The sequence below is a fragment of the Podarcis filfolensis genome (genome assembly GCF_964270895.1).
Source record: "Podarcis filfolensis genome assembly, chromosome: 2".
NCBI classification, from domain to species: Eukaryota; Metazoa; Chordata; class Lepidosauria; order Squamata; family Lacertidae; genus Podarcis; species Podarcis filfolensis.
This window is the reverse complement of record NC_139605.1, coordinates 65,554,795-65,567,784: the sequence shown is the minus strand read 5'-3', so window position 1 is coordinate 65,567,784 and position 12,990 is coordinate 65,554,795. Positions and strand designations below refer to the sequence as shown.

General features: G+C 41.5%; 1 protein-coding gene across 1 annotated transcript in view; it reads right to left on the bottom strand.

Annotated features, from left to right (window-relative positions):
- TRPC7 (transient receptor potential cation channel subfamily C member 7) overlaps positions 1 to 12,990 on the bottom strand; it is a 110,523-nt gene that overhangs the window by 31,682 nt on the left and 65,851 nt on the right. Inside the window, exons 4-5 of the mRNA XM_083600065.1 lie at positions 8,722 to 8,886; positions 3,812 to 4,028 (exon numbers count right to left, since the gene is read on the bottom strand). Of these exons, the coding sequence (XP_083456191.1) occupies positions 3,812 to 4,028; positions 8,722 to 8,886 (382 nt within the window). The remainder of the gene's footprint in view (positions 1 to 3,811; positions 4,029 to 8,721; positions 8,887 to 12,990) is intronic.

The window sequence follows — 12,990 nt, the reverse complement described above, 5'->3', positions numbered from 1 at the left end:
TCCTGATTTGTAGCTTAGGGCTCATCCAGACTTCCTTTTGTGTCACATTTCTAGACACAGATCCACGCTTTAAAATGCCATGTCTGATCACTTGGGTTGTTGTTTTTGCCCTGGCATTTTACCCACAAAAGCCTAGTCTATACTGCTGAGTCAGAGTAAATGGCAATCTTCGGAAAACCCAGGTTGCTGTTTGTTCGGATTTTGGGTCAAAGCATGGGTTTTCCTGAGGAAAGAGGCAGGTAAAAAAGAAGAAGTGCTCAGACATGGAGCTTTAAAGTGTGGACCTGCGATTAGAAAGTGTGGGGCAAAAGGTGGCCCATAGCCACTATGCTACACCAATAGCAACCAGGAGAAATCTTGTAGTAATTCATTATTTTCCACCCAAAACTCAGCTATGAAGAATTGTTAATGTCCCAGCACCAGTTTTCACATCAGTTTTTCATTGAAATTCAGTTCACTCTGCTTAATTCCAAATATTATCATCCTGACTGAGTGCGGTTTCATTTGTGATGTAATTGAGAAAATAATTGGGGAGAAACCAGAAAAAAATTGTAGCAAGATATAAAATGTTATATTCTTTATCTAGGCTGCAGAGAGAGCTTGCACAGGTTGTGGGCAGTTATTCTCAGAGAACAGTAGTGAAAATGGGAGATATCTAGGGGGTGGGCAGGGAGGACAAACAAATATCCTGAATTTTCTTCACTTGTTGTGCACCTGTTACCTAAAAAAGCATTCCTTTCTCAAAATACAGATCTCCTGGGAGGCATTTCAATATGATTTTAAAAAATAAATAATTCATATTGTCATTCATGAATTTTTTACAGCTTGTCGCTTATTCACTTTCCCAAATCTAATATCCCACACAACTGTTGTTTAACGCACTTTCATTTGGGATGCAGAAAGATTGCATATCTTTATTTGCACTGTAAATGAGCAGGCTCAGAGCCAGGAGATTCCATTGTCTGAAGGACGGTATCAGCTTTTGACAAAAAGAACTCAGCTCCAAATCTTCCAGGTAGAATTTGGAGCACCTCTGCATGGGAGGCTTCCTTCGTTTCACAGAACCATGTCAGCCTGGGGCAACCCAGGAAAAAAACATGGGCCCACCTGCTACCATGTCAGTTGTGGCACAGCAGGTGTAGAAATTAAATTCAGGTATGCAAGCAGATCCTGAGCACTGCAGTCCTCTTCCTGCAGTTTCCAGGAACTGGGATTCAGAAGCATGCTGCCTCCAACAGTTGAGGGGGAACATAGTCATTTTGGTTAGTAGCCACACAGCAGAGCAGAGTAGTAGAGCATCTGCTTTGCATGTGGGACATCCCAGGTTCAATCCCCATCATTGCCAGGGAGCTCTGAGAGAAACCCAGATTTGAAATTCTGGAGAGCCACTGCTAGTCTCTGTGCATAATACTGAGCTGGATGGTCTGACTAAGTATGAAGCCGATTCCTATTTTCCTAAGGAGGCACCCAGCACTTGCTATTCTTAATGGGACCTTTTCTCTCATTACTAACAGCAGGTGTATAAACAGCCTTGGCCCAATATACCTGAAGGAGCATCTCCACCCCTATTATTCAGCCCAGACACTGAGGTCCAGCTCTGAGGCCTTCTGGCAGTTCCCTCACTGCGAGAAGCCAAGCTATAGGGAACCAGGCAGAGGGCCTTCTCAGTAGTGGTGCCCACCCTGTGGAACGCCCTCCCATCAGATGTCAAGGAAATCAACTATCTGACTTTTAGAAGATAACTGAAGGCAGCCCTGTTTGGGGAAGTTTTTAATGTTTGATGTTTTATTGTGTTTTTAATATTCTGTTGGGAGCTGCCCAGAATGGCTGGGGAAACCCTGCTGGATGGGCGGGGTATTTATTATTATTATTATTAATAATAATAATATTTTGAGGAGGGTAGAGTCTGATTGGATCCATTGCAGGGGCAAAGAGCTACACCTCCTGCCAATACACAGTGGACCTAATCCAGTTTGGGCTTCCCCGTATCACATCTGCTATTTATTTATAAAAAATAAACCAAGCATGCCAGAGTAAACTATGAGACACATCACAAGTGGTTTGACCTTCAGCCTAAGAAAGTGAAACAGCTTTACAATGAAATGAAAAAGGTGCTTAAATGCACTTTCGTGAAGAAACCAGAGGCCTTTCTCCTGGGCATGGTAGGCCAATTGGTGTCAAGGAAAGATAGGACGTTTTTTATGTATGCGACAACAGCAGCAAGAGTTCTTTTAGCAAAGTATTGGAAGACACAAGAGCTACCCACGCTGGAAGAATGGCAGACAAAGGTGATAGACTATATGGGACTGGCTGAGATGACTGGCAGAATCCGTGACCAAGGGAAAGAGACGGTGGAAGAAGATTGGAAGAAATTTAAAGTTTATCTTAAGAACTGTTGTAAAATTAATGAGTGCTAAAATGTCATGGGTAATGTAAAACAGAATTGCAGTGATAAATAATTGGGTAAGAGAAAAAGGATTAAATAATTGGGTAAGAGAAAAAGGATCAAAGAAAGTGAATTATAAGTAAGTAAAGTGATAAGTAATTGGACAAGAGGAAAAAGATCAGAAATTGTATTACAAGTATTAAAATTAGGGGTTGCTGGGAAAATTTAAAACAGGGATGCAGAAAAGGGAGGTATGGGGAAGTCGTTGAAACAAGGTTTAAGAAAAAGAGGTTAAGAAATTATACGTGTTTATATGTTTGTTTGTTTATGTATTGTCTTGTATTGTTTTTTAATATGTGTTGGAAAATCAATAAAAACTTATATATATATAAAAAAAGAAAGTGAAACAGCACCCAGTAAAGCAGCTTCTGGGGGGCTTTGTGCATTGTTCTCCCATGTAAACTTTGTTCTCTCATGTCAATGCTGTCTGCTATGATCTTACTGATTTTCTCAGATTTTCACTGGGGAATTATAAGATCCATGCATTGGCACAATTTGGCTTGGAAAGATCAGGCGTGTTATACAAGATCACCAAGGCTGTTTGGAAAAAAGTAGAGACAGTCTTAGTGTTTGATTTCCAAGATAATTTGCTTACCGATGGATAGCAAGAGAGAGGGCAGTCAATCATGTAGGCAAATGTTTTCTCCCCCATAGGACTTCAAGCACTGCTCAAAACAAATGCAACTGAGCTGAGCTACACTGTTCGTTATCAGCCCTCGAAAACATTCATAAAGCTGTATCAGAATTGGCAAGCAATTAAACAGAATGGTATAACTTCCTAGAAGCAATTTAAATGAGAAAATCAAACGACACTCTTCTAGAAAGTCGGATAAAAATAAATAAATAAATGAATAAAATCCAACATTATTCCAGAGTGCCTAGAGCAGTAGTGATAAAGATTTCTCTGATTATGAGCAGGGTACCAAAATCTTCGCATGGACACACACAGGGCAGATACCAATTCACTTCTTTAGCCAACAACCTCACCACTGGTTCTTCATGCCTTCCTCATAATTCCTGTTGGCAATAGTCTTATTTTAAACACCAAGGATGGGGAATCTGTGCCCCTCCTAGATGCTATTGGCCTCCAGCTCCCATTAGCCCAACTCCCATTAGCTCCAATTAGGCCAATGATCAAAGAGAGTGGTAGCTGTAGCTCGACAACATCTGCAGGACTCCACGTAGGTACCTCTGATGTAATGTTACTGGCAGGGGATGAAAGATTCCACAGAGAAGGCCCCTTTCAGAGGCATCCCTGAGCTCCAGCTTTTAGCCCTGACTTTTCTCTCTGCTCTTCACTGCCATCGGTCTGGGTCCCCTTGACCTGTGCCTACGAGAACAATAGGTGATTGCATTTCCACTTACCCAGAACCCATTTCATGATGAGCATTTCTGTCCATGAGAACTGTGTTGTTTTTACTCTAAATATTTGTTTGGGATGATCCATGGCAGTTTCATTGGGTAGCAGCTTGACTCCTTCAAATCGGTCTGAGGCGTTCACTACTAAGAGTCCAAGGAAAATGGTGAAAGAAACGGCGTGTGCCACAAACTTCATGAAGGGGCTCCGGAGTGTCTGTCCCAGCTGAAGACAAAGGACATACAAAGCCATGAAGCTGACTTCAACATTTCTGCCGTAAGAAAAGCAAGACTTTCTTCAGGTTTACATGGAACAATTTCAATGCCTGAAGCGTTATTTAAGAGTAAGGCATAAATTTCAGTGGCATCTACTTCTAAGTCATGCATTTGAAACACAAATACTTCACTTACAGGTATTCTAACACAGTCCTGCTGATGGTACCTATGCACTTGTACATGTGACATTTCCAAAGTAAGGATCGCCCAGAAGTTGTACTTATAAGTCATTACCTCCTGGGACCTAAAAGTAGGGTTGCCATATTTCAAAAGGTGAACATCCGAGCTTTTTTTTTGCAAAGTTGTTGAGTTGTTTTTAGCTTTTGGGGGGCCAAGTCACAATTTATTTGTCATTTTTGAGTTATTTTTATATTTTAAAAAACTGGCAAAAATGGCACTGCTGCCATGGGCTGCCATAAGTTTGGACATCTTTTCCTGGACCTTTTTGCCCCAGACATTTTTTTCAATTTCTGCCCAAACACTGCTAAAGACAGCTGGATTCTGGATATGTCCGGGAAGTCACAGATGTGTGGCAACCCTATTAAAAGTATACACTAGAGGCCCTGAATCTAATAGAAGAAAGAATGTTAACGTATTCAGTACACTGAAAAGTCCAACAAAAATGCTAAAACACTATGACATCAGTGTGCCTAAAATGGACAGACATGCATTTGTTTCATGCACATCTCCCACCTGGGTGATGAAGCAATGAAATTGCTTTAGGTGAACAACCTAAAAAGCCGGATTAAAAAAACCCCTATCAGTATAAACAGTATTAATTAAGCAATAATGCCGGAAGCATCCCTAAACACTACATATGTGATCAACAATCCATGCGTTCTGCCCCTATCACATGGAAAGGGAAGTGAGAGATGGATGGGTTTGATTTTAAGAGCAAAAACGGTGGATGGACTGGGATGGCTAATTCCTCCTACTGCCTCTTCTGTATCTCTCAACAGGTACAACAAATGTCCCGGCATATTTTTCCTCCCAAGTGAAACTCTAATATTAGAAGTGAGGTCACATGGGAAAAGAAAGGGAGGGTCATAGCTCAGAGGTAGAACGTCTGCCTTACATGCAGAAGGTCACAGGATCAACCCCTGGCATCTCCACATAGAGATGGGAGAGAAACTGGCCTGAAACCCCGGAGAATCACTAACAGTCAGTCTGGACAGTACTGAGCTACGTGGACTAATGCTCTGGCTCCATATAAGGCAGCTTCCTTGGGGGGAAGAGATTGCAGGTTACTAAGCCATGGGATGTGGATGGTGCTGTGGTCTAAACCACAGAGCCTAGGGCTTGCTGATCAGAAGGTTGGCGGTTCGAATCCCCGCGACGGGGTGAATTCCCGTTGTTCGGTCCCAGCTCCTGCCAACCTAGCAGTTCAAAAGCACATCAAAGTGCAAGTAGATAAATAGGTACCACTCTGGCGGGAAGTTAAACGCTGTTTCCGTGCGCCGCTCTGGTTTCTCCAGAAGCGGCTTAGTCATGCTGGCCACATGACCCGGGAAAACTGTCTGTGGACAAACGTTGGCTCCCTCAGCCACTAAAGCGAGATGAGCGCCGCAACCCCAGAGTCATCCGCGACTGGACTTAACAGTCAGGAGTCCCTTTACCTTTACCTTCAAGCCATGGACAAAGGAGAGCATTTTATAGTCCTCACCCAAGTGTCTCTTTCTGCTGTTAATACTGGCCTCCTATCTCTCTCATTGTATGTGAGTGGGGCATATCTAGATTAAAACAAATTGATCCATAGCTGTTTAATCTACTTTGGTCCTGGCCCACTCCATCACATTGTAACAAGTTTTCACTATGAAGTTTCAACATTTTAAAGTTTCAACTTTGCCAATAAACACTTGCAATAATGTACCAGTAATTGTTCAAGAGAGAAATATTATCTTTAAAAAAAGAAGAAAGAGAGAAAGAAAGAAAAGACTACAAACAAATTTACAAACTTGTCACACTTCTGAAAAACCTAGGGGACTTCATAAAGACTTAAATGGTTTTCTCCAAATGTGAGATCAAAATATATTATCTTTATCCCAATATTTCCAAAGTGCTTCTATATTCACTTTAATCATATAAACAAAGGATTCTTTGAAGCCAAAACATCTCTTTTAAAGCTTACAGCACACACAAATACTTTTGCCAGACCTGAAACTTAGCTTCCACAATACTAACATAGCAAGTTCACGAAGTGTTGATATAATTTGAAGCACATTTTTGCATAAACAACTCAGCATAAAGGTCCAAACACCTATGGATGGATATTCTCATATGGAGTACAGAAAATATTGTCCTGAGGAAAGTTCTTGAGAATTTTATATTACGTATAGGCTGCTTAATATTAAAAAAACACCTTTCCTCTCATTTCAACCCTGCTGGCAGTGAAAAGCCTGAAGGATCCCCCAAACTAACGTACATCCCTTTCTCCCTGCAGAACAAAACTTGTAAAATACCCCAACTCACTGAGATCTACCAAGCCCCAATGTTATCTGCCTTTAGGCACCTGTTTAAATTAAGACTAAGAAGGCCTTTGGATGAATAATCATTCTAGAATGGGTGTAACTACGGTGCTTTGTTTTGATTTTGGTTTTACAGTTTCCAGCTTTCTAGACTTTTCAGGTCCTATCTTAACTATTTTTATTTTGACAGTGGTTTACTGCATTTTGTGGTTTTGTTTTTACGTTATTAGAATTGTGGTTTATGTTTTTACATAATTGTGAAAAGTCAATCCAGTGCTTAGAATTTATTCTAGCCAAGGCACTCTGGCTTCTTATTTCATAATATTTGTTCTGCAGTGTCTACCTACAACAATATAGGGAAGAACTGCTGCTTTGCCCTAATGACTTTTTGTGTGTATGTGGTGTTGGTGGGGATAACATTGATACTATTTGTATAAGCAGCTATATGCAGAAGCAGCACATCTCTGGATTTGTGGAATCTGATACATGTTTACTCAGAATGCCCACTGACTTCAGTGGGAATTGTAGGTAAGTAGACACTGAATTGCATCCTACACCAGCAGAGACCCAGGTGTACATCACACAATCAAAGTACTGCATGCATTGCCACGGAAATAAGGTTGCATAGAAACTCTTTTTAATATAACTGCTCTTCTCTAGTGATGTCAAAAATTCCATGTTCGATCAGGGCTGCATCAATATTTTATTTTCTTTGTTAGTGTGATGAAAGCTGTGGAAATCGTCCTTGGAATGACAGCTTTCAAAACTTCATAAAAATATAATTTGTAGGAAGATAAATAATGCAGAACCTCAGACCTTCAGAATCATCTCAATGCTTCTCCCTTTCCCAAAACCTAATATTTTGGATATCTCTCTAACTGATGTCTGTTCAGCTGGTGCTTGGACATGAGTGGCTTAGCAGGTTTCCGTTACTGCCTTGATTTCAGTTACTGTCTGGTTTTTGTCTCTGTTTTTTTCATTTTGTTAAATGCAAACCATGCCTAGGTGATTATGACACTGAAAATGTTGCCTTCTAGATGCGGTTTGGCTCCAACTCCCATCAGAGGCGGTTTTACGGTACCGCTGGGCACTGCCCTGCAGGAGGTGCCAAAAACAATGCTGTGGAACAGAGTGCAAGAGGCACATGGGGGGGGGGGGACATTGAATTTTACCATAGCACAGGGTGCCACTGAAATTTAAGAGCCCAAAGTCCGCCACTGCTCCCATTAACCTCATGATCAGGGATGATGCAAGTTGTATTCCAATAACATCAGGAGGGCACCATGTCACCTACAGTGCCTTACAGTGTCACCTTCCTCATGTGACAGTTCCCTTAAATGTACTGCATGTGGCAGCTTGGGTTGATAGCAGTCATTAGGCCTAAGGGACAGATAGGAAACCTGCAGTCATCTTGTTGTTGGGCTACCCAGCCGAAGAGGATGTGCATGTAGTAGTAACAACATGAGCAAGGTTTCTTAGCTGATTCTTCAAAAATTGCATCCACACATGACCCCTAATAACTAGTAAAATTGGCATTAGGTAAAGGTAAAGGGACCCCTGACCATTAGGTCCAGTCGTGGCCGACTCTGGGGTTGCGGCGCTCATCTCGCTTTATTGGCCGAGGGAGCCGGCATACAGCTTCCAGGTCATGTGGCCAGCATGACTAAGCCGCTTCTGGCGAACCAGAGCAGCTCACGGAAACGCCGTTTACCTTCCCACCGGAGTGGTACCTATTTATCTACTTGCACTTTGATGTGCTCTTGAACTGCTAGGTGGGCAGGAGCAGGGACTGAGCAACGGGAGCTCATCCCGTCGCAGGGATTTGAACCGCCGACCTTCTGATCGGCAAGTCCTAGGCTCTGTGGTTTAACCCACAGTGCCACCCACGTCCATTATGCCATCCCTTATTTCCTATTTTTATTTGTGCTTTCCCCACCTGTCTCTAAATAGCATTCTTCTCCTCATCTCTAGCACTTTGGGGAACAAATTTCAAAACAATTTCAGAGCTGGCTGGATGGTTCCTTCCTATCCCTTGAGACTTTCTTCTAGCCCTCTTACAACCGCGATGTCAATATTTGTTTGTGGTCTTAGTTAAGCATCTGCCTTGGTATCAAGCCCCACAGGAATTTACAGTGTGTAAGTAATGATAAACAAACATGCACCTTAACCAATCTGTACCTTGCTGCAGGGAGCGATCCAATATGCTATGGCAAGGAATGGAAGGCCGATGGAGACTCCGAAAACAGCCAAGAATTTCACAGCAATGGACTGCTGGCGTAAGCCTGAGAGGTTTTCGTACCACATGGTGAGCAACTGCTGCTGACAGTTGGGATGGGCAACAAACTGCAGGAGGAAAAATGAATGTAAGCATCGCCTGAAGAATATAAGAGCTGATCAAGAAATAGCATGAGTCCCCTGACCACAGGGGTGATGAAGCTGTAAATATACAGAGAAACAGAGCCCCCTTTAAACATTCAAAGCTTGTAGCAAAGGCAGAGAACAAATCCCTGGAAAACAGAGAGATTAGGCCCATTCATGTAACACTCATCATCTATGTCTTATCAGACAAAACGTTGCTTGTTCCAAAAGTTTAAATGTAAGGTACTTCCAGACAGGAATTTATTGTGGAACAGTATTCCTCATCCATGCAAGTTTTTTGCAGCATCCACATAGCATTGTTAGCAACAAATTGCTAGTCACCTCCACCCCCCATTTTAATTCTGATAAACACTTTTTGCAGAAAATCCAATGAGTTCTTAAAAAACACACAAATCTGTTGGCAATAATCCATTTGGAACATATGCAACATCTACACTGACTTGAAAGCACCCCCCATTATTTCTGCTGATTCGTCTCTTATATCCAACAGTGATCAGTATCAATAGCAACGGTTTAAGTTGCCATCTCAGGATATATTCACCGTTCAAAAAGCCACAGTGTAAAAAACCACAAGTACTAAAGTATTCCCATTATGACTGTATTCTCAGCTGCAATCCTGCTGTGTTCAGCTTTCAAAACACACTAAAACATCTCTTGTAGTGCTTCGCTGAAGAAGTCTGGTGTGAATGCTAATGTTAAGGAAGTTATCTTAGAAAGCTTTGTAGAAAAGCATCTAGACTAATGGCCATCACTCCATATTGCTGTAGTAAAAATCAGAAATTTCATTAGTTATGAATGCCTTTCCTTTTTTTGTTTCCTGAATCCACTTTCAATGTTATTGATGGCTCCATAGTCTAGTATTAGAAGAGATGCACTTTCTGCATCTGGCATCTTCATTATACACTTTTCAGGGAAAGCTGAATACAAGTCTCTTTACCCACCATATTTTTGTGATTTTAAGTCATTCTAAGTTGTAAGCCATGCTGGGAGCTCAGGGTTATAGACAGGTAATAGATTAAAACACTACTACTACTGCTCCTCCTCTTAATTTCTACCAGTAATCAACTCAAAAGAGCAGCATAGCCTGTAAGCAGAGAATGCACAGATTCATTACCATGGATGTCCCAAAACTACTCATAAATTTTGCTAATAGATCTGCAGGATGTGAACAGAATTTGAAGGTTGGAATGTGTCTACAGTCCTGCCTTTCTGTGGTTACTACTGGCCTGCCTAGAACCTTGTCCTTTTGTGACCAATTCTGGGGCTTACAATAAGGAGGACTTGGAGGGGGCCACTAGGTGGCGCATCGGAAGATGGCTGCCAATAACATCTCTCCGACCCACACGAGGTAATTTGGAGGCTATGATGGGGGTAATTAGCCTCCTTAACCCCCCCCCCAGGATTGTGGGGGGGACGGCCCTTGCCTGCTGTTCCCTATACCACCCCCGAATTTGTGGGAGTGGGGGCACTAGGCACAAAGCCCTCCTGATTCACGCCGCTAGTTGCAAGCATCTTCAAAAGAAACAATTTGGACGAGATAAATTTCACATGCTTCAAGGAAAAAGGGGAGTAAAGACTGCTGACAGAAGAGATCTCTGATAACAAGACAAGATACGTCAAGATACGGTATAACTGAGGGGGGAGGGGGGAAAAAACCTCCCTTCCTTTTTATTATGTGATTTAACAAGAATCCCCTCCCCTAATGAGTCAGAAACTAAGGACTTAAGCTGTTGATTTAAGGCTGTGTGGAGATAAACTTTCGAACCAAAGCAATGTTTCAAGATGAAGCTGGAAAGCTAAGAGTTTTGGAATGACGCAGTTAAAAATGCCGTCGCCATTTTGGGAGGCATTGTTGGAGCTCTTGGGTCTGGGAGGAGAAAGAGAGCAATAGAGTTGTTTACATATCGTGGATCAACTTCTCGGTGGGACTTAAGAGCGACAAATGCCAAATTTATGATGGAAAGAGCGATGTTATCTACGAAGGAGATATATGGAAACCATCTGGACTTAGTGGAGGAACGGGAAATCCACACAGGATTATTATTTTGCTTATCGGCTTAAGGAGACTAACAGAAGAGATCGTAAAGGAAAAATAGAAATTATATGAACAATTATATGAAACACCAAGATAACACTGGATAGAATTATGAATTTTGTTTGGACTGATTGGGACTGATTTGGACATTAACGCAGTAATAAGAAGATGATCTGAATCCCCCTTTGGATCTTGAAGTATGGGTTCCCCCAACAAAATTTAAAAATTTGGCTTTGTAATTTGGAATTTATGTGATGTGATTTAATTTGATGTGATTGGCCAGTTAATAAAAAATATTTTTTTAAAAAATACAATAAGGAGGACTTGGAGAATATCTAGTAAAAGATGGACAGAGGTCTTTTGTTTTTATTCTCAGCTCATATTGCTGCCTTCTAAGAAGCCTGTGAAAGTCTACAATGCTGTGGTAGAAAGAACATTGCATCCTTGTCAGAACATAGTCATCATTGTCGTCATCATTTTATTTGTATGCCGCCTTTCCACAGTTAAAACAACACTCAAGGTGGCTTGCAATATGAAAATATTTACCTAATTACAAATATAGCAAAGTAGTCATAAAAATAAATAAAACACATTAAAAACTACATAACCAAACTGAACAATTTCCGCATAAAAATAAAGCTACAAAAAGTTAATATCAGTAAAATCAGCAACAACAGCAAAAACTCCCAACAAAATACTCAGGTCCTTGCTGGACAGCAGCCACAGCAGTCCTTATGAGGCCTGTCAGGCCCCACTCTGGGCCAGGTGGAGAGGGGCAGGAATGGGGCCCTCATTGACACAAATATACAATTACATCGGGGGCACTTGAAATCAAATTATAAGAGGCAGCTCCAATTTAGTGAGACATTCACAGAAAGCAGTTCATCATGCGTGTTGCCCCTCTGGTTTCACTATGCCATTTGCACCAGTTTGTGGTGAAACTGGTATATCCAACAGGTTATGAAGCAAATACAGTGCTACCTTGGTTCTCAAACTTAATCCGTTTTGGAAGTCTGTTCCAAAACCAAAGCATTCCAAAACCAAGGCGTGCTTTCCCATAGAAAGTAATGCAAAATGGAATTATCTATTCCAGACTTTTAAAAACAACCCCTAAAGCAGCAATTTAACATGAATTTTACTATCTAACCAGATCATTGATCCATAAAATGAAAGCAATAAACAATGTACTGCAGTCACACAATCAATCAATCAATCAATCAATCAGTAGCTGAACCGGGTTCCACACAGTCACAAAAACAAAACAAAAAAGAGCTGCAAAAACAAAAACGCAAAATAAATAGCAAAAACAGACAGACTTCAGTGTAACACTCAAAATGGAAGTGTGGCATTCAAAACGGAAGCGTAACACTCAAAATGGAGCACATTTGGCTTCCGAGAAAAGTTCGCAAAATGGAAAACTTAACTTCTGGGTTTGCAGTGTTTGGGTTCCAAGTAGTTTGAGTACCAAGGTGTTTGAGAACCAAGGTACCACTTGTTATGTACTGAGTTGAATAGGATCCAAACTGCAGCAGTCTGATTGGTCCTAGAACAATAGGATTCAGAATGCAGCAGTCTGACTGGTCCTAGAACAATGCAGCAGTATGATTGGTCGGCAGGAGCCACCCAATCCAGCTCCAGATAGAAGTGAATCCACAACCTGATTGGCCTACAGGAGAATTCCGGAATTAGCCGATCACGTGCAGCCCATTGTGTAAATAATGTATATAAAGCAGATACTTTGAGGGGACTTTCATTCCCTCCTCACCACTATGAGCTGAATAAAGAGCATGAAATCCACTCTCGACTCCGAGTATATTTCACCACTGTAACCAGAATTGAATGGGAACAGTCTACATACTCCCTCCTACATCCACCAGCACCTATTTTTTGCAGGCATGTAAAATATATACCCCTTATTTCCCCAGAGAATATAGTAGTTGCTGTGTACTTGCAGCTCCGTCTACTCTTTGGGTTCCTATGGGAGTATATTCTTTGGATTATGTTTTTCTTCCCAACACATAGGTTGGGTGGGA